Consider the following 25040-nt stretch of genomic DNA (forward strand, 5'->3'; position numbering starts at 1 on the left):
TGGTTTCTGAAAATGCCTCCTGGCATTTACTTGGTGCAGAGCCCAGGCAGCTTTGGAGAATAGAGCATTTCTGACGCAGTGGTGATAGAACCCCTGGCTGGGGGCTGGGGAAGAATGCATGCTCTTTGAGAAGGTGCAGAACAAGAGTCCCAGAGAGCTCCCCAGGTGCTTTATGAAATCCAGAGGCTCAAGACACCTCTGCATCAAGGCCAGTTTCAGCACAGTGCTGTTTATACAACAGGCTTTATTGAGATTGTATCAATACAGTCAATACTTTTTTCTTTTCAAAAAGAAGCTCCATTTTCTTTGATTCCCAAGTGCATTTTTCCTGAATCTCCTGTGACACAGGCCACATAATAGGTATGTAGGGAACTAAGCTTCCTATACCAGGTTAGAAAGAAATTACTAATGGAGAACACTTAAACTTTAATCTTAAAAAAAAATGAGGAATTAGAATACAAAAATGCACAAGGTAATGTAGTTTTCATTGTTAAAACCCAACACAGTTTATCAAAGCTAGTCAGTTAAGTGGACACCTGGAACTGAAGTCCCATAAACATTTTGGAAACCACCTACCTCTCCCCAAAGGCTTCAGGAATGACACTTAGCAGAAACTCAGTTCTGTAAAACAGCTCCTTTGTTCTGTTCTGTTTTTTGGCTCCCCATACCCTCAGGGCCCTGGACTTCACTGGGAGCTGGTGCCTTTCCACCCATCAGAACCCTTCCTAACAGGTCAAATGGCAGTGGCTTTGACTCAGGATGCTGAGCAGGTGGCCCCATGAGGTATGACTTAAGACTTAGTTCCCATGGTGCTGATGGATAAAAAACCCACCAGGAACCCTAGCCCAACCTGCTCTTGAAGTGCCACTTGGGCAGATTTGGGTTTTCTTTTCTTTTGAAAGTTAAAACGAGCAGTCAAAGGGTCTGCTTGATTTGGAGAAGTTGTGGGTGGGGAGGAGGCCAGCCCAGGGGCCTGAGGGAGCCACAGCCTAACACGTCAGAAGTCGGTGATCAACCTCCTTCCTCAACATCGACAGGCGGGGTGAGGGCCAGAGCTGCAGCACGTCCACGCTGGGTCCTCATCTCAGCAGTATCCACTCAGCTTGAACTAGGGGCCGAGGGGAGGGAAGGAGGTCTTGCCTTTTTCCTGCAGAGGGGAGCTCTGATTGGGGAAAATGGCAGTAATGTCCACCTCATCCCAAAGGGGCCTGTTGAAACCCTTTTTCTCAGGGCTTCAGTCTCCTGGGCCCTAATCCTGCCTTGGACAGGAAACTGGAACCAGAGAGTGGAAGGAGAGGAAGACCCTGCAGGTTAACCCCTGGAGTCACGCACACCCACCATCTGGCTCTTCCTAAGGAGAAGCAGGCAGCCGCCTTCATCCACGAGCTTGCGTGCACCTCCCTCTGCGGTGAACAGGAAGCTCTCTGCCATGGGGCTACTGGGGGTGGGGCCGGCAGGCACCCCTTACAGTTTTGTCTGAGTAAAGCGCTCTCCCTCAGCAGGTGAAAGGAGAGAGGAGGAATACTCAAGACTTGCTGATTGCCGGCCCTGCCTCGTGCCACCTGTGGCAGTCCTTAGGGGCCTGGGCGGCTGCCCTCACGCTGAGCAAAGCCAAAGCTGGTGGGGGCAGCCTTGGGGATGGAGATGAATGTGAAGAACGGCATCCTGCACCAGGCCCACACCCCTGCCCCTCACAAGCCACCGTTCTCCATGGCTGCAGCCTGAGCAGTGAGTGGGGGTCGGCACTGCCCAGGAGCCAGCAGGGGCGGTCACGCACCCATACCCACCGGGGACAGGCCTGCAGCCACAGCCCCACCGCTAGGGTCGCAGTCCTGACAAGGTGTCCACACTGGCCACCGCCATGGTCCCCCTCCTCTCCCTTCCCCTGGAGAGAAACAAAAGCTCTTTGGGAGATCCATCACCTTAAGCTGGAGGTCCCAGGGCCGCTGGAAGAGCCCCAGCCAAGAACTGAGGGAAGCCGTGCCCCATCCCTTGAGCAGGTGCCCTCTGAGGGCCAGCAGGCTGGGCAGGGCTTGGAAATATGTCTCCCCAGGGGAATGGGGGGCGGTGCTCAGCCCCCTCTCACTGCTGACTCACTGAGAAGCAGCCTCCTTCACCACCTGGCAGAGCCCAGGACTCACAAGCGGGCAGGGGTCTCCACCAGCCGGGCGGAGCATCCTGGAGCCCTGCCAGGGGGCCAGGCAGGGCAGGAATGGGAGCACAACCCCCACCACTGCACAGACACGTGGGGCAGAGGAACTCAGGCCAGCTTCTTCCGGGAAGAAACCTCAGCCTGCGTGGAGACAATCCAAGCCGGTCTCCCCAGGCCGAGGCTGCGGCCGCCTTGTGCCCGCCTCTGTCTCAGTCTTTGGTTTTTTCCTTTAAATGGAGGTTCTTGGTAAGTGAGAAGGTCTCTCTACCGCTAAAGAGGAGGAGGCCAGGCAGCACAGGTTATGTGGGACACAGCAAGAATCCCGAAAAGGAAGAGTGGATGTACTCGGTGGAGTAGAGGCCGTTGGCCTGGTCCGAGGGCATCTGCACCCAGACCTGGTCGTTGGGCCGCAGCTGCAGCACGGCCCCGCCAGATGCCTGGTCCAGGTAGCCCTTCTTGTACTCGTCGTAGGTGTACGTGGCCGGCACGTTGTTCTTATAGAGGGCCACCCACACGTTGGTGCCCTTGACATGCACGTGGTAGGCAAAATAGTAGACCCCGCCCACGGGGCAGGTGAAGATGCCCGTGGCCGGGTTGTAGCCACTGTGGCCGTTGTAGAGAGTCCGGTCAAACTTGACGGGCATGCCTGAGGCGGGGAAGGGCGAGGTGAGCACAGCGGTGAAGGCGGGCGTGGCATGGGCCGACAGCTCCCCCAGCCCCAACTGTGGCTTCACCCCCTTGCCCAGCACAGCTCCCTCCACACCACCGTTGGGCAGCTGCAAGCCAGCAATGCCAGTCTCGTCGAAGGCCCCTGGGGCTCCGGGGGGGCCGGGGGGACCAGGAGGCCCAGGAGGGCCCGTGAGTCCTGGGGAACCTGGCACCCCAGGAGGCCCTGTCGGCCCAGCCACGCCAGGTTCCCCCACTTTCCCCTCTCCAGGGGGCCCCGGCAGGCCTGGTTCGCCCTTCAGGCCTGGCAGACCCTGGGGCCCGATAGGGCCAGCCGGACCCTGAAGTCCTGGGATTCCTGAAGGGCCCCTCAGGCCGGGCTGTCCAGGGAGTCCCAGGTCACCTTTCTGCCCCAGGGCTCCTGCTGCCCCTGGTCCTCCAGGGCGGCCTGTGAAACCTGGCTCACCTTTGGGCCCAGTCGGTCCAGGAGGTCCATGAGCCCCTGGAAGCCCCCTCTCTCCTGGGAGCCCAGGTTTCCCAGCCAGGCCACTAGGCCCTTGATCACCCCGAATGCCAGGCACTCCTGGGGGTCCTATAGGCCCTGTCTCCCCCTTAGGCCCAGGGACCCCACGTCTGCCAGGGAGCCCTGCAGATCCCGGAAGTCCAGGGGGCCCCCCGGGGCCCTGTGGGCCCTGTTCCCCTGGCTCCCCATCCTCACCTGGCTCGCCCCTGTCCCCCAAGAGCCCTGGGACCCCAGCTGGGCCCCTGTCCCCCTTGGGACCTGGCAGGCCTGGCATCCCATAACCAGTAGGGCCTATCAGGCCAGGGGGGCCCCGGGTCCCTGGTTCCCCTTTGGCTCCTGGCGGGCCCTGTGGCCCTGGCAACCCTGCTGGCCCCGGTGCCCCCACCCCATCCACCCCAGGGGGCCCCTTTGGGCCCAGAGCCCCAGGCTCCCCCCTAGGTCCTGGCACCCCAGGAGGTCCAGTGTCACCCTTATCTCCAGGGGCCCCAGGAAGCCCATCCAAACCTGGTTTGCCTAAACCAGCCGGACCCGGGAGACCCGGGGGCCCCGGGGCTCCCCCCTGCCCTGGGGCTCCAGGTAGCCCTGGCTGGCCCACTCCATTTTCACCCTTGAGGCCTCGATCACCTGGGGGCCCAGGCTCTCCCTGGGGTCCTGGCTCCCCCCCAAATCCTGGGGGCCCCGGCACCCCCTGGGGGCCTGGTTTTCCAGGGACAGCAATGCCTGAGGGCCCAGGGAGGCCAGGGGGCCCTGGGGGCCCCCGGAGGCCCTGGTCCCCTCGAATCCCTGGCTCCCCCCGAAGTCCCGGCTGCCCTGGTGGTCCAACCTTGCCTGGGAGCCCTGGGGGACCAGCCTTGCCCATCCGGGAGAAGCCGGGGGGGCCGGCGGGGCCAGGTTGCCCGTGGAGCCCAGGTTTTCCGGTGCCTGGTTTTCCTGGGAAGCCAGGAGGGCCAGGGGGACCCCGTGGCCCAGGCTTTCCAGGGGGTCCGGGCTCTCCTTTCAGGTCCATCGGCAACAGTGGTAGAGGCATTTCTGAGAGAAAAAGAGAAGAGGCAGTCAGGGGCCTGGGCAGTGGGGCCAGGGGACCCATCTTCCCACTCCCTAGCCAGCATGGGGTGCAACTTGAGAAGTTAGGGTTCTGTACCTGCTCATGAAGACCACCCTGGCCCTCCCTCCCTTCTCTCATGAAAGATGCAATTTGGGGGTGGTCTGGTGGCGGTCTTGGGAGCTGCAGGGTATCCACAGCCGGGCTCCTAGTTCCCAACCTACGCAGGCTGGGCCTCCCTTCCCCAGCAGCCTCTCATCCCTGCGGAACTGTGGTGGAATGGCCAGCAGGCGGCACAGCACGCCTCCTTAGAGCCAATCGGCGTCAACCCCTTCCTACTTCCCCCCAAACCTTCCCGCCCCTCCCCTACCCAAAGACCACCTCCGCCAGCCAGCCCCACCCCACTTCCGGGCCCTTTTGGGGCGGGAGCCCCTGGACCCGCATCAAGAAGCTAGTGGAGGTGGGAAGGTCTTTGTGGGGTGGACGGGCTGTAGCTGAGAGAGGGCCTGGGAAGAGCCGGTGGCGGTCAGGAGACAGGGAGTTGGGGGTCAGGACAGGCCGAGGCGGGGCGGGGCGATGCTCACCCAGGTACTGGCCCTTGCCCTCGCGGAAGGGCGGCCCCACGGGTCCTTTGTGCATGGGCTGCACGTACTGCACCGGCGGGTAGCCCGCTGCCCCGGCGGCCCCACCGCTGGCAGCCGCCCTCGGCCCGCACCCCAGCAGCAGCAGCATTAGCAGAGGTGGTGGCAGCGAAGACAGGGGCGTCAGAGCCCCCTGCATGGCGTCCGCGGGCGTGCTGCGGGGAGGAAGGAGAGAGGCCGTCAAGCCAGCTCATGGGTGGTTTGGCACCAGGCCCAGGAGCTCACAAAAAAAGATGAAAATTTAGTTATTATTCACAAGCAATTCTCAAAGTCTCAGAGTCTGCAGAAGTTACTACTAAACCTCTCCTAACCCTGCCCATAGCTCTCTGTACAGGCAGGGGTGGGGGTGAGGTTCCTGGACAACAGCCTCCCAAACCATCCACTTGGCAGCCAGATGCCCTTCCAGGACACCTCTAACCTTGGCACAGCCCTGCCAGACACTGTTTGATGATTACACACCCACTACCACGTGCTGGACTGGCGCTCTGCCAGGCATGAGGCTAAGCTCTCCAGCATGGGAGCTCACTTAATCCTCCCAGCACTTTAACGAGGTATTGTTACTGTCATCCACATTTTCCAGATGACAAAACTAAAGCAAACGTCTCTAGGAAGCAGCACTGGGATTTGCCTAAGGTCTGTCTGACCTCACATTAAGTCCAGGCTTTTCTGGGTTCCCCACCATCTTCTGGATCGAGTCCTTTGTGGGAATTCCCTGGCTATCCAGTGGTTAGGACTGAAGGCTCTCACGGCCAGTGGCCCAGGTTCAATCCCTGGTTGGGGAACTAAGATCCCACAAGCCTCGAGACCATTAATTACATATATATATATGTATGACTTCCCATATATGTATGGGCTTCCCCTATAGCTCAGCTGGTAAAGAATCTGCTCGCAGTGCTGGAGACCTGGGTTCGATCCCTGGGTTGGGAAGATCCCCTGGAGAAGGGAAAGGCTACCCACTCCAGTATTCTGGCGTGGAGAATTCCATGGACTGTATAGTCCATGGGGTCGCAAAGAGTCGGACACGACTGACTGTGACTTCACATGCATATGTATGACTGAGTCCCCTTGCTGTTCACCTGAAACTATCACACTTTGTTAATTGGCTATCCCCAATACTTCCCAGGTGGTGCTAGTGGTAAAGAACCTGCCTGAAAATGCAGGAGAGATAAGAGACACAGGTTCCATCCCTGGGTCAGAAAGATCCCCTGGAGGAGGGCACGGCAACCCACTCCACTATTTTTGCCAGGAGAATCCCATGGACAGAGGAGCCTGGTGGGCTACAGTCCACAGGCTCGCAAAGACTCGGACACAACTGAAGTGACTTACAGGCATACCCCAATACAAAATAAAAAGTTTTAAAAAATTGTAAATTAAACAATAATTTTTGTAAAAGTCCTTGGTTCCCAACTTGGTGTTCTAATCATCTAATCAGTATCTGTGTCTCCAGCTCTACCATCTATTGCCCCTTTCTCTGCCGCTCCCCTGCCCCATACCTTTGCCCCAGTCACCAGGCAGCCTCACACTTCTGGGCCTTTGCACCTGCTGTTCCTCTGCCTGCAGTGTTCTTCCCCTCACTCGTCCTTCAAGACCCAGGGAAGCTGTCACTCCTTCCTCTACAGAATTAAGCCCTCACTCCAGTGTCCTGACTTAGCCCTGTCTCAGCATTCAGCTCAGCTCTGAGAACAAGGACTGAGTTAGGAAGAAAAACAGGCTCCAGATTTGGATTGCCAGCCTAAATCTTCCATTCACCAGGTGGGGGAGCCTGAGCAAGCAGTGTCCACTCCGTGAACTCAGTTTCCTCATCTGTAAAATGGAATAACATGTCCACACTGAAACATGTACGTGAATGTTCAGATTGGCATTATTCATAGCAGCCAGAAAGTAGAGACGATAAGTGTACATCAACTGACGAATGGATGGTGTGGAATATTCAGGATGTGGAATATTACTCAGCAATAAAAAGAAGTGAAGTACTGATAAATGCTGCAATACAGATGAATCTTGAAAACATCACCAACTGAAGAAGCCAGGCACAAAATCATATAATTCTGTTTGTAGGATGTGTTTGGAATAGGTAAATCTAGAGAAAGTAGTTAGCTGAGTGGTTGCCTAGGGCTGAGGCAGGTAGACGTGGGGAGTGATTGTTAATCACAGGGTTTCTATTGAGACCCCCGGTGGCTCAGACAGTAAAGAATTTGCCTGGAATGCAGAAGCCCCAGGTTCCATCCCTGGGTCAGAAAGATCCCCTGGAGAAGGGAATGGCTATGCATTCCAGTATTCTTGCCTGGAGAATTCCATGGACAGAGGAGCCTGGCAGGCAGTAGTCCATGGGGTGGCAAAGAGTCGGACATGACTGGGTGAATAACACACAGGGTTTCCTATTAGGGGTGATGAAAATGTTCTAAATTGATTGTGATGATGGTTGCATAATTCTGTGAGTACCTTAAAAAACTGTGGATTCTTGTATTTTAAATAAGCCAATTGCATGCTATGTGAACTGTATCTCAATTAAGTTCTTTTTAAAAAAACTAGACTAGGACTTCCTTGGTGTCCAGTGTGTAAGATTCTGTGCTTCCACTGCACGGGGCCAGGTTTGATCCCTGATCAGGGAAGTTCTGCATGCTGCAAGGTGTGGGAAAAAATAATAATAATAATTCATTAAAAGCTAGGCTAAGAGATTTCCTGTTGGTCCAGTGGTTAGGACTCTGAGTTTCCAGTGCTGGGGGTCCAGTTTTGATCCCTGTTTGGGGTACTAAGATCTCGCAAGCCTGGAGATGTGGCAAAAAAAAAAAAAAGAATTTTCTTTTCAAGCTAGGCTAACAACCTGCTTCTCAGGATTGCTGTGATGATCAGAGATATCTTGGTACCCCAGGGCGGGTACCCATTAATATCTGCATGGGGGACTAGCCTGACATTTCATACACCCCAGGAAGGTCCCACTTGCCCTGGCATCCCTGCTCTGGGCTCCCCTCACCCCACCCAGGGGCTCTCCACACCTGTGTGTGGCTGCAGGCAGGTGTGGCAGTGGGCTGTTCACATCCAGGGAGGCACTTGGGGCTGAGTCTGGAGCTGCAGTGTAGTATTCTTCCAAACTCAGTATCATGCGGGCTTTGCAGGAATGAACGTGGGGCGTTGGGACAGGATGGTGAAGCTGCCAACCCAGCTCTGCCATCAACCTCCCTGTCACCTTGGGCAGGTCTTCAGCCTCCCTGAGCCCGAGCGTAATATTAACACCTGCCACCTAAGGGCTCCCTGGCTTCACATCACTAACCCTCTCAACGACCCCCGACCAGCTCATGCAATTGTTGTCCCCTATTTTATGGATATAGAAACTGAAGCTTAGACTAAGAATCTTGCCCAGAACACCTGCCCTCAACACAGGCCACCTGCTGTCTGCACCATGCCTGGTGCTAGGCCTCCTACTGTGTAGGCCTAGCCCTCAGTTAACTGATGACAGAGGCCCCGGCCAGGCACTGCCCCAAAGTTTGACTTGCTATCCACATTCAGCCCTGCAAGGCTCATCAGCCCTGTTTTACAGGTGAGGAAACCGGAGTGCAGTCAGGGCCTAAACCCAGACAGTCTGACTCATAAGCCCCAGACGCTAACCACCGTACCATGAGGCCTCTCGAGAACGGGATAAAGACTCTCCTGCACTGGCCACCTGAGCTGGGGGGATGGGGGATCCTCATACATCACAGAGCCAGAATGTTCTGCCTAGAAGGGTAGCAGGGGCTTGGGCAGAGGGGCAGACCCTGCAGTAGGAAGCAGGAGGAGGGGAGTGAGCAGTTCTGGTCTGAGTGGGCCAGAGGCCGAAATCACGGCACCCCCAGGAGGACTCAAGACAGCCCTGGCTCCAGGGGGGACTTCCCTGTAACTCATACGGTAAAGGATCTGCCTACAGTGCAGGAGACCTGGGTTCGATCCCTGGATCAGGAAGATCCTCTGGAGAAGGGAATGGCAACCCACTCCAGTATTCTTGCCTGGCGAATCTTATGGACAGAGAAGCCTGAGGAGCTATAGTCCATGGGGTCGCAAAGAGTCGGACACGACTGAGCGACTAACTGCTACTGCTGGGGAGCCTTGGTCCACTTGCTGAGCTGGGTGAGGCCTCATGGAGGCAGGGGCTGATGGAGGCTCAGCTGGGAGGGTGTCTGGGATGGGGAGAACTGTAGAGGGGCACAGGGCACCAGAGGAAGGGCCCCCGCGAGTCCAGGCAGGAGCCCAGGCAGGGCCCCCTTCCAGCTCCCCACTTCTCACTCCTCCTTGGCAAGGCAGGTCTCCAGGAAGCGTCCCCGCCCTACGCCCCCGTGGCTCCCTGAACTTGCCCCATCCTGGCACCTCCTGCTCCATGGAGGTGGGGCAGGACCCCGGGGCAGGTTGTTTCTTCTGGAGGGAGGCGTGTCTGAGTGAGGATGACAGCTCACACCTTCGCTGGGGCACCGCCTAAGTGCTGCCTCACAGTTCGCGATTGATGTAATCGCCACCAGATCCCCGGGAAAGGGGAACTATGGTGCTTCCTCTTCCTATAGACGAGGCGTCTGAGGCTGAAGACAAGCGGGAGTGAGGCGCCGCCCCCTGGCAGCCAGGGTCTGAGCGGAAGTCTGTTAAGAACCTGAGCTCTTAACCGCTGGGACAGACTGCCTCCAGGGAGAACGTGCCAGAGAGCACAAGCTAGACAGAGAGGCAAGCAGACTGAGAAAGGGAAGCTCTCTTCCAACTCCAAGCTGCCTGTGGGTTTGAGGAGGGAAAACTTACTCCAGCTCTTCAAGGGGAGGCGGCCATGCCAGTCCAGGTTGGGGGCGAGGGGTGGGGAGAGAGGGGCTGGGAGCGGAAGTATGCACATCACAGGAGAAGGGGGCTGCAAAAAGAACGATGGCGCTGGCATGGTGCCACATGGCTGCCCAGGTGGGAGGGACTGTCGCCCCCCATGCCAGCCACCAGCAGAGCCGAGGTTGCCTGGGCGCCCCTGCCTCCTGTTCACTGTCATCCCTTTCTCGCCGCCCCCCACCCGCGCCTGGCCCGCCGCAGGCTCCCCAGGCTCTGCACGTGTTCCTTCCCTCGGTTCCCCCTACTGCGTCCCCACCTCCTGCCCCTCCCCATTCTTAGACGTCCGGGAAGTCTACTGGATGCCTCCCCTGGGCTCCACTGACACCCGTAGGGCCCCTCACAGCTTCCTCTCCCTCTTTGGCTTTCCTGTTCTCTCCCCGCTCCTCCCCTCCCCTCCATGCCCAGCACAGGACTTGGCTGGTACAGAGATAAATGTACGATGTACTCAATTTGCTGTCAGATTTAAAGATCACACGAATAACTCACTCAGACTTTGCACAGACAAGTATCACACGGCCCTGGAAGCCCCCTCTTCAGCCCCTCAGAGGGCCTTATGTGTCAGCTAGAAAGGGAACAGGTGGGACATTCACGTGGCCTCGATCAAGAAACTTCAGCTGAGAGCTGCCGCTTGGGGAATAGGGGCACACAGGGAGGAACAGCCGATCCACTTGCTTGCTCCTGGTCTCCCCTCATGGAATTGGTTGGCGAGAGCCCTGTGGCTTAAGCGTGGCTCTGCTGTGTGACCTTGGGCAGACCGTCACCCTCTCTGGTAACCTTTTAGGAAGGAAGGCAGGAGCCGAGGCAACCGGGAAGGGGCGGGGCTGACAGGGGCAGGAGGTGGGATGCATAAGAAGACGCTGATTCAGGGATGGAGCGGTGGCGGCAGCAGGGTAGACGCGGTGTTTGGACAGCTGCAAGTCCTTAACGGGGATTTCCCCCCTTTTCAACAAATCCCCGTAAAACAGCATTTTGTCCAAGTCAGCGTTTTGTGGCAGCCTGGGCCTCCTCCGGGGGCGGCAGAGGACGTTGGCTGAGAGCGGGTAGCGTTCCAGGGTCCTTCGGACCAATGAGAGGGGAAAAGGGAAGGGACCCCAGCAGGAAGAAGCGGCATGAATACAACAGACCCCTCTCTCCCTGGACAGGGCTTCAGGAGCAGAGGGGCCTCAGCATTAAGTGACCCCTCCCACCAGTCCTCTCTCCAAAGGTCCCGTCCCAGAGACGATCAGCAGCTCAGCAGCTGGGGTGGGGGGGTGTGTGGGTCGGGGGGGGGGGGCGTAGGCAGGTGATCCTGTGGAATTTAAGGGCCTGCCCCCTCCCCATCCCATTGCACACGTGAGCTCTCAGAGGTCGCGATGCAAAGGGGGGCCTGAGCGCGGGGCGCAGGTTCCCGGCGGAGCGTGCAGGGGTGTGGCCAGTGCAGCCCTGGCCGACCCCTGCCTCCCCTCACCACCCCCGGTGGGTGGATGGAACGCGGCTCTGCGCAGGCTCCTGCTGCTCCAAGCCCCCTACCCCAGAAGGGCGGCTGCAGCTGAGGGAGCCGCGGGGAGCTCAGGCAGCCCCGGGGCCTGGCCAAACCACAGGTATGTTATGAGACGCTTCCTGTTGTGGAGACATTTCTGCGGGATCGGCTGCCCCGCTTGCTCCTGTCTCCCCACCAGCCCGGCCGCGCTTTGTTCTCTCCCTGGGTCTCTGGCCCTGACCCATTTCTCTTGGTCTCTCTTTCTCTCTCTCTAAGCCCAGTCTCTGCCACTTCAACAGGTGAGCCTCTTTCTGAGGCTCTCCCTATCGGGGGTCCAGCTCTGGGCGGGGTGGGGGGGCCCTAAGGCCCTTCACATTCTAACTGCCCCTGAACTTTCATTCCAGCACAGCTACTTTCCAGCTTTGTGGTAACATAATCTGAACCTCAGTGTCTTCACTTGTGAAAGGGTTACTGACATGGTCTAAGCCATTGACCCCTTCATGCTGCCCTGTTCTTTTACCCTGATGGCCAGAAAGTCCTCCCTTCAGTCTAACCTTAGTGCCTCCTGCTGCAAAGCACCATCTCCACCAACCTTTGAAAACCTCAGGTGACTTGCTGCCAAAGGCCAGGACCTTGTGAAATTCCCTAAAAGTCAATTATCTGGGCTTCTCAGCCTTTTCTCTGACTGCTCTTGAGATGCTGCTGACTAGGGGTCACACAGCCTGCTCAGGGCAAGGACGGAGTTATGGATCTTGGAAAGAAGCAGAGGAACTGCCCTCCTCACCCACTGGGCATGATGCCCACCCCCCGCCCCCGTGACTCCATTTCTCCAGGGTTCCTGAGCCCCCCACCCCCCACCTCTCTCCCAGCTTGCAGAGATCAGGAACCCTTTCCCATCCCCCTTTCCTGAGCCTCGGATGAAAGGGGTCCTGTCTCCTACTCAAGGTCCCCCCAGCCTCTCCGCATCTCTTCCTCGGGGCTGGGGGGGGGGGGGGCTCACTGTCTGTGGCTGCCTCCCCAGTCCCAGCCTCTGCATCCAAGTCTGTACAGGCTTCACCCCTGCCCCTGGCCAGCCTCATCTTTTCTCCAGCCCTTCTCAGCCAAGCTTCTTGAAAGAACTCTCTCTACCCCTCACCCTCTCACCTCGAGTGTTTCCTTCTCACCAGCACTGCCTCCCGCCTTGTGACCCTGCTTTCCTCCTTCCTGGAAAGGCTCCTCCTCAGATTCTTCTCTGCTCCTTCCCTCTGCCCACTTTGCAGACCCAGGCTTGCCCCAAGGAGCTGGCTCAGAGCTCTTCTCTTCTCTCTGGATGTTTCTCCTGCAGTTTCCAGCTCTCCCCAGCTCCCATGGTTCCAATCCCAGCACCAAGGACTCCCATGTCTGTTTCCAGCTACCACTCCCCCGAGCCCCAGACTCTTGAGTTCGACTATGAGCCAAGCATTTCCTCCTGGCTGTCCCTCAGACACCTCCACCCAAACTGCTGTCATTATCTTCTCCCCTATTACGTGCTTCTCCCCAACTCCCTGGTGCCCAGGCCAGAAATCAGGACATCACTCCTGACACTTCTGACCCTTCTTCCTTACATGTAATCTCTCTATCCTATACACTGCCTTAGCATAAGTAGGAAAGGCTACCCCTCCATCCAGCCAACTCGGGCTTTCCTCATTGACTTTCCCCAGCGTCCTTGAACAGTAACCAACCTGCACAACTGTACATGACAGCCCTGTTCCTTTGCCCTCAAACCCCCAATCCAATCTTGCAGACTCTGTCTCCTCTATTTCTGTCACTTCTCTTCCTTCCCCTCCTCCCCCGTTCTCTCTGTCCTAATAGAGACCTTGTACTCGCCCAACACACAGCCCAGAGCCTGGCACATTCCAGCCATTCAGTAAAGGTTTGTTAAATTGCCAGATCCTCACCTGGATTATTATGACTGTTCTCTCCCACCCCTCAACCTCAGCTTCTCTGTCTTCCTCAGAACATCCTACAGATATTCCAACAGTGCTTCTCAAACTTCAGTGTGCGTCACATGATTTTAAAAACACAGGCTCCTAGCCCATACCCTCAGGGATCCCGATTCAGTACATGTGGAGCAGGGCCCAGCATCTGCAGCTCTAACAACCTCCCAGGTGATGCTAATGCTGCCTATATGTGAACCACACTTTGGCACAGCTCTGCCACGGCCCTCCCCACCCTGGATTCTCCAATGACTCCCTAGTACCAACGTGATAAATCCCATGTTATTCTGCAGTCCATGTGGCTTACTGGAGAAGGTATATAGTCATCCCTTTGAATCCACGGGTGATTGGTTCCAAGACCCCCCGTGGATACCAAAATCCATGAATGCTCGAGTCTTTTGTATAAAATGGTGTGATATCCGCATAGAACCAACGCACATCCTCACATGTACTTTAAACCATTTGTAATACCGAATATAATGTAAATACTACGTAAGTAGTTGCTGGGACACAAGGTAAACTTAAATTTTGCTTTTTGGAAATTTGGGGCATTGGTTTTCAAGTATTTTTGATTCACAGTTGGGCAAATTTGAGGATGGATGTGGAACGTGTGGATATAGAGGGCTGACTGTACTTTAGACTCAGTGGTAATGTGGATAAAGAAAGCAGAGAGGATGGCAAGATCACAGTGAAGCTGGCAAACCCCTGAGACCACAGCTGGTGGGGAGACACACTCCGGGTCTAAGAGTTATGTATGTGAGGAGGAGGTTGGGAACCAGCTTGTTGTGGGAACCATGTGGGTGATTGACATGCCCACCTGTGACCCTTCTGCCACGTCTGTATCTCTGAATCCAGATCCTCACCTGCCTGTGTATCTGAGGCATCTCCTGGTAGGTCTCTCTTCTGTCTCTGTGTCACCATCCCATTTGCCCACCCCGTTTGTCTTCCTCTGCTCTCTCATGCCTTATACCTAGATCCTGTTACAGTTCCAGGCTCTGAAATCTCTAGCTACTGGTCACTTGATGGGAGCCTCCTGAAGGTCAGCATTTGTGGCCTTAATGCTAACATCAGGTCTGGGGCTGACATCCCTAGATGATCCATGAGCAGCCCCACAAGGTCTGGGTGGAGACTTGAGGGGTTCAGTTCCCATGACCTCACTGTCCTGCAGGTCACTGAGACTCTGAACCTCTCAAATTTAAATGTGCAAGCGTGAGGACTGTTTCGAAGCTAAAGAGCTATCTGGAATCTGAGAGTTGGGGGATGGAGGGAGGAGGCTAGGCTGGGACAGGGCTGCCTGGAGAACACCTTATCATCCAGACTGATGGCAGGACAGGAGTGTCACCTCTGCCCACCTTGTCTTTACAACAAAGTTTCAGTTCCACCAAGAGTCCCAACACCCCTCACCCCTGCAGGTGAGGACCTTAGACCACAGGGGACCTCAACTTGCAAAACAGCATTGGAAGGAAGTTTTAAGGACAGATCAGAGTTCAACATGCCCATAAAGGCAAGAGATGGTGGAATACTCCAAACTGAGTGAGTGAAAAAGACTGAGGGGCTTCTAGGATGGGTTGTATCTAAGAGGCAGAGAACCTGTGGGTCTGAAACTTTAGAGGGAGTGATATAGCCTGGAGATAAAAATAGGGCTTCATTGGTGGTGTTGCTGCAGCCTGGATGAGGGCCATGGGCTCACCCTTAGGGAAAGCACCTATGTTTAGGGGTGAGAGGAGCACCAGCATCCTGAATCCAGACACCCCAAACTTCTTGATGTTTCCCTGTACCCACTGCCTACCTTTGCCTACACAATCCTGTTTGCCTGCACAATCCTGTTTGCCTGAATTGCCCCTTTCTTTCTCCTCCAGGTGGTGGTGGTTTTGGTCACTAAGTCATGTCCGACTCTTGCAACCCCATGGACTGTAGCCCGCCAGGCTCTTCTGTCCATGGGATTTCCCAAGCAAGAATACTGGAGTGGGTTACCATTTCCTTTCTCCAGGCAAACATGTCATTCCTCATTTAAGACCCAGTTAAATGCCTCCTCCTCCAAGCAGCCTTCTCTGCCTCCCTCAGGCAGAACAGCTCCTCCTCCAGGGCCTGTCTTCTCCGACACCCATCTCATCCTTAGCTGGGGCTCAGCATATAGTAGGTGCTCAGTACAGTCTGCAGCCCGGGTGCTCTAACTCCTGGCCTCTGACAACCCCACCTCCAACCTCCTGCCAGCATGCAAGATGGCCTCTCATAGGGTCCCTTTTCCTTGGTCGCTCTTCCAGAGTCCTTCTCAGCTCTGGGCTGGAGGGGCTTGGGCTGACCTCCCTTCCTGAAGGCGACTAGGCCCACTTCCCAGGCCACCAATCTCTGCTCATCTCTGAGGCTAGCCAGCCCACTACTACCCTGGGGAGGAGCATCCTGGGGGGCAACCAAGTGTCCAGGGAGCTAGGAACAGCCAGGTGGGGGCAGATGAACCAGAAGAAGCTGGGCAGCAGACAGGAGCCAGGGCAGCCGTGTATCCTCAGGCAGGTGGCCAGGGGACTGGCCCTTCCTCGCCAGGGGCTCAGGCCTCAGCTGGTGCCATTCTCACTTCCCAGAAGAGGCCTTGAGCTTTTGAGCAAGACTGGACATTGGAGGGCCACCAGACCCAGGCACCCCCAGGCCCTAGGCTGGGCCCCGCCTTCTCAGCCGCCAGTCCCCCATCCCCACCCTACCGCCTTCTGGTTCACATTTGCAGCCTTTTCCGGAGCGCCACCCGCCGCCCGCTGCCTCTGCACGCCTGCCAAGATTCCTGGGCCTTCGCGGCTTCCCTGCGTGGTGGCGGCAGCTTCAGCGTCGGCAGGAGAGGCTGGGTTGGGCAGGGAGGGGGCCCGGCGGGAGCCTGGCCAGGCCACTGCACCCAGGCAGGCCAAGCAAACACGGCCGCGCCAAGGAGCTGGGGCGAAATAGTTCACAAATGAGAAAAAGCTGCTTCCGAGTTGGGCCGGAGGGAGCTGAGGTCACCTGCAAGAGGGGCTGCCCGCTAGGACACCCTGAATTGGGGAGGGGCTTCCGAGGCAGCTAGGGGGAGCAAGGGCAGAAGGCAGCAAGCACAGGCCTCATGCAGCCTGGGATACTGGAGAACCCCTGCCCCCAAATCTAGCTTACCTTTCAGGTCGGAGGGGCCTCTGAAGGTCCCAGCAGAGACAAGGCCTGAGAATTGAAAGAGGGAAACTGAGGAAGATATCAGGAGCTGGGGAAGCCTCCTGCCCTGACTCACAGCCACCCTAGGGCCTGCCATGGGCTTTTTACCAGGAGCCCCTGCTGAACACTGACTCCAACCTCAGTCTCTGCTCAGGGAGCCAAGATGTGTGCTCCCCCACCCCACCCCACCCCGACCACTGAATTCATTCATTCCATGCACACTCAGCAATGCCCACAGAGGACCCGGTCCTGAGCTGCCTGGATTTTTCCTGTCCTAGGGCCTAGGCTGAGGAGGCCCCTTCTGTGTGCCAGGGTCCAGTCTGAAGAAGTCCCTACAGCCTGCCAGACCCTAGGCTGGGGTGGTCTCTACTTCCTACTGGGTATGAACTAGGCTCAGCGCCCTGCCCTGCCCTGAACTAGCCGGAGGCATCAGACAAGTGGCCATCACACAGTTGCCCAAGGTCTCTGGGCCATGGGGGTACACAGCAGGGAATACTGCCCTCCCTTGAGTTTCCCTAAAAGACTTCATGCAGGAAGGGGCTGGATCCTGAAGGGTGAGTAGCAGTCTGACAGGCAGGCAAAGTAAGAAAAGGAATCTCAGGCAGTAGGAAGCTGCTGGGCAGACACAGGGAAGGTCCAGAGTGCCATGAGGTTGAGAGGATGAGCGAGAGCTGAGAGGGCTGGGCCAATTTAGTGGAGAGCCTTAAATGCTATGCTATGTGTTTCTCTGTGAGGCAATGGGGAGCCACGGATGGTTGTTGAGCAGGGAATATGATGTGGTTACAGCCCTCGATAGCCAACTCCCCATTGGTGGCTCAATCAACCATGATACCTGACTGTTGTAAGCCCTAGCCCAGGTCACACAGCAGAGCTGGGGCCGTAGTCCAAGCCCAGACATGAATCCCTGGTGGATAGGGAGGGGATGCCTAGCCAGCCCCCCTGGCAGGGAGGCCTGCCGACCGCGTCACTCTCTCCCCCAGCTGCGTGCTCGCCTCTGCCCGCTCCCATGGAAACTCTGACATCCCAACCCTCTCCCTGCACAAGCAGCCAGCTGCTGGAGCCAGCGGCTCCTAAGCCCTCTCTCCAGCTCAGCTGAGCCCTGCCCCCATCCAAGCCACTCTGACACCGTGACCCCAGAGATGGGTCATGAGGCCGCTCTCTCTGAGGGCCCAGCCTAGCTGACGGAGCATGGGTGGGAGGTTCTCACTGCCCAACTTGACCCTGGCTATCTGGCCCCAGTCCCCACCCTCACCATGAGGCTCAGGAAGAGGAAGTGACTTATATTGGATCTGGGCTTTTGAAAGATGAACATAGATTTAACTGGGTGGTGGTGGGGAGAAGCAATCAGTCCAGGCTAAAGTAGCAGCATGTGTGCAGGAGGCATGAATGTTATGAACGTAATTAAAATAAATAAGCGAACTAACTAATCATAGCTAACACTTACTATGCACCTACTCTGTGCCAGGCTCTCTCCTGGCTCTTCTCGTGAACTGTCTCATTTAGTCCTCAGACCAACCCAATGAAGTATGTCTTCTTTGTCTTTTTACAGAGTGGGAAACCAAGGGACAGAGAGGTTAAGTAATTGGTCAAAGGTCACACAGCTCACAATAGGTAAAGCCTAGGCTGTTGGCGCCAAAGCTTGGGCTCCTAACCTCTCTAAATGCAGATGGTTTGAGATGACAAGAACTGGCTGAGGTCAGCCTGAGAAATGCCTTGAATAGCAGAATCAAAGACTGATACTGGGAAAGACTGAAGGCAAAAGGAGAAGGGGTGGCAGAGGATGAGAAGGTTAGACAGCATCACTGATGACCTGAATTTAAGCAAACTCTGGAGATGGTGAAGGACATGGGGTCACAAAGAGTCAGACAGGACTTAGCAACTAAACAACAACAGCAGCAACAGAGACCCCGAGCGCAGCTTAAAGCTGGCTCTCCATGCCCTTCACACATTAGCCCCTAATAATAATGGTCTCTAGAAATCCCAAGTATAAGGAATTCCCTGTCAATCCAGTGGTTAGGACTCTGCTTCCATTGCTGTGCCATGGGTTCGACCCGCAGTCAGGGAACTAAGATCCCGTGAAATGCACAGTGTGGCCAAAAAGTAAAAAGTGAAAAATAAAAATCCCAAGCATACTTTATGTACCAGACACAGCACTAGGCATGTTCCAGGCGTTTTTATCATGCTCTCCTGTAACCCTGTAAGGCGGGAATTCAATCGCTTTTTTGAGAAGGGTTGAGGCCCAGAGAGGTGACATCCATTCTCCATGGTGAAACACCAGGGCTAGGATCTGAACCTTGGGGCTTGCCAGCCCTCAAATGGCCAAACCCCGGTTCATGTGGGCTTCCTGGAGGCTGCTGCCACGGTAATGCTCCCCACTTCTCCACCCCAACCTGTGCTGCCTCAACCCAGATGGCAAGAGAGACCAGCAAGGCTGGCAACAGAGTGGGCCCCTCCTATCCTGGGCCTCAGGAGCCCACTCCAACTGACCAAGGCTCCTTCAGTCCTACTAAATAGGAAAGTGCGGAGGGTGGGTGTGCCAGGGCAGGGCCTAAGCCCGCTTCAATGGGACTCTGTTCTTAACCTGCACTCTCTGCTGCCTTCCCTAATCTCCTGAGCCCCTCCACTGGCGACATCGCCTCCTTGCACAGTGCCTGCCTCCAGCTAAATCCCAGACCAGAGGTGGGTGGGACAGTCTGCACCCCCTCGTCCCCCACCATCTTCTGAGAGCTCAGGCTCCCTAAGGACACTGGCCAGGGCCCCAGGCCCGCTTCCCCATCCCAACTTTCCAAACAGAGGTGCGGATTGATGGCCAGGAGGCGAAGAATCGACTCCTCCCAGAGCAGGGCTCATGGGACAAGTCTCCATTTTCTGAGCCCTTACCGGGAGCTGGCCCTCGGCTAAGAGTTCTGCTTAAAAAATCATAACAGGGTATGAACCACTCTGGAGCCCAGCTGCTCACATTCCTCTCTCAGCCCTGCCTCTTACTAGCAGTGACCTCATTCATTTGTGCCTCAGCTTCTTCGTCAGGAACGTGGGAGCAATTCCTACTTTGCAGAGCGCTGGAGCGAATGAAGGGCATTGGTTTCACGTAGCCGACTTCCAGCAGCGCTGGGCATTAAGGGAACATTCAGTATATGTTTGCTATTATCATTGTCTCCATCGCCATGATTGGCCTCCCCCAAAGCCCTATGAGATTAAATTAGAAACCCTATTTTACAGATGAAGAACTGGAGGCTCAGAGACAAGTCACTCGCCCAGGTCTGCCAGCCAGCCCGTGGTGAATGATGCCAGAATTGGGACCCAAGCCCAGTGAGTTCACAGATAATGATGACGCCTTGCGGCTCCCTGGGGTGGAGGGCCAGCGTGCATGCATGCGTGCGTGTGTTGGGTTTGGGGCGGGGATGGGGGTCCTCCACAGCCCCTCAGCCCCTCCTGCCTGACCTCCAGGGGCTCCGCTGCCCAAGCCCCTGCCGCCGCTGCAGGAGGGGGCTGTGCATTCCTGGCTAAGCAGCCGGATTTGCTGTGCTCCGGGAACTATGAAAAGAATGTTTGCCACGAGCTGAGCCGTGGTCGCCTGTCAGAGGGAGCGTGGCCTGGAGGGCCCACGCAGAGCTGAGTGGCGGCCAGGAGCCGCTGCGGTGGGAGGGAAGCAGGCTAGACGGGAGAGAGCTTCTGGTTAGCGAGGGCAGTGGACGCTGCGGGGGGGGACCGGAGAGTCAGCCTCCGGGGGCCTTTCAGGAGAAGAGAAAGGACCCCTCCCCACACACAAGCGACACTGCTCCTCATCACAGGCTCCAAGGAGATCCGAGGAGGCATTACTGGCCCATCTCATGGATGGGCTTATGGAGACCCAGGGGGAAGCTCACTGCCATGGCAGAATTGAGACCCGAGGCCCGGACCCCTTCCTCCCAGAAACCACCCACCCTCACGGGGCCCACCGGGTCCACAGCGCATCTTGAGATATCAGAAAACACAATGCCAGCCCTCTCAGTCCTCGCTGTACTTCCGCCTGAACTTCTCATGATTACTGCTCCCCACGTTCCCTGACCCTCAAAAAAGCACCTTGTGTATGACAGTGCCTGGCCCACGGCAGACTGATGAGAAACAATTAAGTTTCCATTCCCTTCCCCCAACAAACCAAGCCCTGGAGAGGGCAGGAGCCTGGGAGGTCAGCAGGGGAGGAACATGAGCTGTACATCCTTATGGACCTGGGAGCAAATCCCAGCTTGACACTCCTAAGGGGGACGCTTGGCCAGGTTACGGGCCTCTCTGAGCCCTCCACTTCTCCCTCTGTTAAATCGGCTACCGACCTTTGCCTTGCAGCAGAGTAATAAGGACTAAATGAGATATGCAAACACAGGTCCTGGTGCATAGTGGCTGCCCAGTAAACTCTTACTGTTACTCTCCCCCAAGGGGACAGAAAGAATTGAAGTTAGAGAACCTCTGATGACAAGGTCCCCTCCATCCCAGGTTCCGGATGGCCCCTGTGAGGGGAGCACAGCCTCCAGAGGGAAGGGAAGCCAGTGCCCAGGGTCCCATCCTCAGGGCTCAATTCCTCCACTGGCTGCTGTGTGACCCTAGGCGAGTTCCTCTCTGAGTCTCTGTAATCCCGTCCAGGAGATGAGCCAGCAGTGCTGGCATGGCTCTCTCCAGGAGGCAGTAACCCTCTGCCACCCGCTTCTTCTGCCCTCTAAGAGCCAGAAATCTCAGCCTGCATGGGGACAGTCACCTCTTAGTTCAAAACTTTCCAAGAATCTGAATGGAAGCAGGGCCAGGCCCTCCCCCGTCCCTTCCCAGGATCCAACCAGAGGGGTGGAACAGACTCTGATCAGAAGTCTGGGTGAAAGTTCTTGGCTCTGCACCCTGATCATGTGTGACCTGGGATTACTCCTCACCTCTCTGCAGGCAAAAGGACCCTGGAGACCAGCATTAGCATTCCCATTTTATAGATGAGGAAACTGAGGCACAGAAATGGGAAGACCATTACTCAGAGTCACATGGAAAGTAACCTCGATCTGACTCCCAAGGTCAGAGTCACGTGGAAAATAACCCCGATCAGCTCTTCCCCTCACTGCACATGCTGCTTTCCCTTAAGACCCACTGTCCACATCCCACCACCCTGGAAACGTCCACAGAACACAGCAGGCCTGAAATGCCCTTTCTGGGACCATGACTTCCCTAGCTGATGTCTGGGCACAGTTGTGCACACACATGGCCTCACATACCCACTTACGCTTCTAAACATACAGGCTTCACAGACACTAACTAGCCCCCAGCCACATGGCCACACTCAACAGTCAGCCCCCTGCACCTAAGCATACCAGACCCTGGGGTTCAAACCCACACCTCCCCTTGATCTGCCTCCTCTGGGGTCAGACCACAGCCATTCAGAGCACGGTTCCTGGCCCACCCTCTCCTCACCCCCACAGTCAAGCATCACTGAGGTCTGTCCAGTCTCTCTCCTTATTCCTCTCCATCTATACCTTCCTCTTATCCCCATGGCAACCACTCACCTCAGCCTCTGTCATCTTCCTCCTCAAACTCTTGTCCAGCCTCCTAAGTGGCCTCCTTGCCCCCAAGAGCAACCAGAGTGATCCCCAATTGGCACCACTCTGCAGCTCACACCCTTTCTCTGAACAAGGTCCTAGGAAATCTGACCTCAAAGTAGTTGTCAGTCCCTCCACTCACTCCCCCGCTGTGTGAGCTGTGAGCCGTGAGCCAGCAAGTACTCACCACCCTCTGAGAGAACTCTGCAGCTTCCCACCTCCACACCTTCGCATATGCTGTTCCTTCTGACTGCAATGTCCTCATTTACCCTTTCCTCCCTCTGCACCTGTCAGCTAGAGTCACCTCTTCGCTGCCTCTTCTGATGGCTCCTCCACACACACTTTGGCTTACAAGGTGCCTCCCTACACGTACTTCAGTGGGCACCCTGAGACACAGCTGCACCCCATATGAGAGGCTGCTGCGCCTCTGTAAGTGCCTCAGGCCACAGATGGGACTGGTTTCATCTGAGGCCCCACTCTCCTACAAGGGGAGCCCCATGCCTGCCACTGGGGGGCCTGGAGTGGGCTAGGGGACCAGTAGGGCAACCAGCCTTCAGTTTGGCTCAGACCCGGAGCAGGGGAGGAGGTGGGGTGCTCAGGCGGACAGCCCTGTTGGCTGTCTGCCTGCCCCATTCTTGCTAGGAGATATTTTCACCTCCACTTTTCTCTCCTCCTCCTCTGAGCCAGAGAATAAGCGGAAACTAATTTTCACTGTGATAGAGTGAAACTGGAGAGACCCTACTGAGAGAGTGTGTGTCTGTGTGTGCACACGTGTGCGTGTGTTGTCCTGTCTGAGTGCATCTGGCTGGGCCATGTGGGGCCTGCCATGTGTCTGCAGGAGTCCGTGTGGGTGTGCGCGTGTGCATGCGTGCACATGCCCTGTCTGTTGTTTCAGCATCTGTCGTGGTGTATGTTTCAGTAGAGCATGTTCTGGTGTGTGATTGTGTGTGACTGTCAGTGGGAGGGAGTGTAGCTATGCAGCTGTGCGTGACTCTGTATGTCTGCAGTGTGTCCTCATTATTGTTTTGGGGTGACTGCGTGTCCGAGGGCCTATCTGTGTTCACCAACCCAGCAAGAGGCCAGTGGGGACAGCTATGCACTAACCGAGGCCACCAACTCCCCACGCAGAGTTGCTGCCTTCTGTATCTCCTCTTTTGGGATCTAGAGTGGGCTCTCTGAGGGCTCCCCATCTGCTCAGGGCAGTGAGCGTCACTCCCCTGAGAGGAACCCCACACTGCCTAACCCTCCAGTGCCCCCAGGTCTTCCAGACACCCAAGGCCGCTCCCTGGGAGGTTGCCTTCACTAAGGGCGCTTCAAGGAAGGGGTGAACCCTACCACCAGACAAGGGCACAGACCTTAGCAAGAGACGCTGACGGCAGACAGGAGGAAGGGCTTCTGGGCTGCCAGGGTCCCCTGAGGGAGGTCAGTGGTATTTCTGTATCAAAAGCCTAGCACGTTCTCACGCACACCGAGGACCTCACATAAGCACACACTGATCGACACGCACGTGAATGTGTGCCTCACAAAGGCACACACTGAGAGGCTCACACTGCACACACACAGCAAGCAGACTCCGAGGGTCTGCCCTTCAAAGCTCGTAACTCCCAGGCTCCTCTGGCTGAACAGTGTCTCCCCACATGCCCCAACAACCCCAGGGGAACCCCATGGTCACTATGTCTCCAGCCCCAGGACAGACACTGGGGAGGCAGTTCTGGGCCCCCCAGATCCCAGCTCCTCTGAGTCAGGCACCAGCCCCCCTCACCCCTCTGCAGGTCTCAAACCTGAGCTGCAGCAAGGTGCTGAGCCTCTGGCAGAGACAGCCCTCAAAACCTCAGTCTCAGGTTTGGGGGATGCTGTTAGAACACCCCGAATAGGAGGGACTTGGGGGCAGAAGCAGAAAAAAAAAAAAAACAATGGGAAACCAGGAGCTGGCCAGCTAACTAGAACCAGCAGAGAGACGGGGAGAGGAGAGCCTGGGGTCTACAAGGGTCGGGGGGAGTCTAAGGCCCCTGCTCCCTCCTGACCCTGCGATGGAAGCGTTGTCATCCCATTTCGCAGGTGGGAAGGGAGACTCCCGGAGGTGAAATGACTGCTCCGAGCCACATGGCCAGGGATTCCACCCGGGCCTGTCTGAAGCTGGAGCCCCCGCTTCTGGGAAGGGAGGGAAGAGGGGCTCCCTCGTGCCAGCGCCGACCCCCGGCCCGAGTCCCCCATCCCGTCCTCACCCCGGAGTCCTAGGCGCCGGCCCAGGTGTCCCCGACAGTCTCAGGAGAAGCGCAGGCCGGGTCTTGCCCTCGGAACCCCCAAGCCCGGCAGCCGCGCCGCCTCCTCCCGGTTACCTGCAGGGGCGGCCGCCGGGCGCCGCTCCTGGCCCTCGAGGGCGGCCCGGGGCGCGCGGGCTCCAGGCAGGGGCGTCGTCGGGGTCCGCGCCGGCGGGGCTCCGCGTCGCTCTGCCGGCCGCCCCTCGCGGCTGCCGGAGTGGGCGGGCGGGCGGCGCGGGGGGGCCGGGGCGGCGGGAGGGGCGCGGCGGGGCGGGGCCTCCACCCTCTTTCCACAGCCGCCGCCAAGGCCCGCGCCCCGCCCGGCCGAGCGCGCGCCCAGCCCGGCCTCGACAGCCGCCTCCCTCCCGCGACCCACTCGGAAACCCCCACCCCGCGACACCCGGGGCAGCGCGGCCCCCGTGCACCCTCCTGCATCGCACACTGTGCCAGCGTCTGGGGCCCCCTGCCCTCTGGGGCCACCCGTCGAAAGGGGACCCAGACCCAGACCTGGTGCCCAGGAGGGCATGGTGTGCTCAGCGCGGGGAAGGGGCAACACCGAGATTGTTGTTTAGTGGCTCAGCCATGCCCCACTCTTTGTGCCCCCAGGAACTGAAGCCCACCAGGGTCCTCTGTCCACGGCAAGAATACAATCGCGGTCTCTGTGTCTCCTGCATTGGCAGGCGGGTTCTTTAGCATGGGGCCACCTGGGAAGCCCAGCACAGGGATGGTGGGCCATACATGAGGAGTTGTCGGAAGGCTTCCTGGCGGTGGTGACCTAGCCCGAGGGCCAGGACTTAGGGGGG

At 57.2% G+C, this 25040-nt stretch overlaps 1 protein-coding gene across 4 annotated transcripts; it reads right to left on the bottom strand.

The window, feature by feature from the left end:
• Positions 1-227: 227 nt before the first annotated feature.
• Positions 228-24428, bottom strand: COL8A2 (collagen type VIII alpha 2 chain). 4 transcript variants are annotated; one of them, XM_027967828.2, is made up of 4 exons: positions 24316-24428; positions 16395-16439; positions 4968-5179; positions 228-4370 (listed from the first exon to the last, which is right to left on the bottom strand). In XM_027967828.2, exons 3-4 carry the CDS (start codon positions 5161-5163, stop codon positions 2452-2454), a joined length of 2115 nt encoding a protein of 704 aa, XP_027823629.1. In that variant the 5' UTR covers positions 5164-5179; positions 16395-16439; positions 24316-24428; the 3' UTR covers positions 228-2451. The 4 variants fall into 4 exon arrangements, with proteins under 4 accessions (XP_027823629.1, XP_027823633.1, XP_027823635.1 ...); XM_027967832.3 differs by lacking the exon at positions 24316-24428 and adding an exon at positions 24202-24289; XM_027967834.2 differs by lacking the exon at positions 16395-16439.
• Between the last annotated feature and the right edge of the window lie 612 nt (positions 24429-25040).

Source organism: Ovis aries, chromosome 1, assembly GCF_016772045.2.
Source record: "Ovis aries strain OAR_USU_Benz2616 breed Rambouillet chromosome 1, ARS-UI_Ramb_v3.0, whole genome shotgun sequence".
Lineage (NCBI taxonomy): Eukaryota > Metazoa > Chordata > Mammalia > Artiodactyla > Bovidae > Ovis > Ovis aries.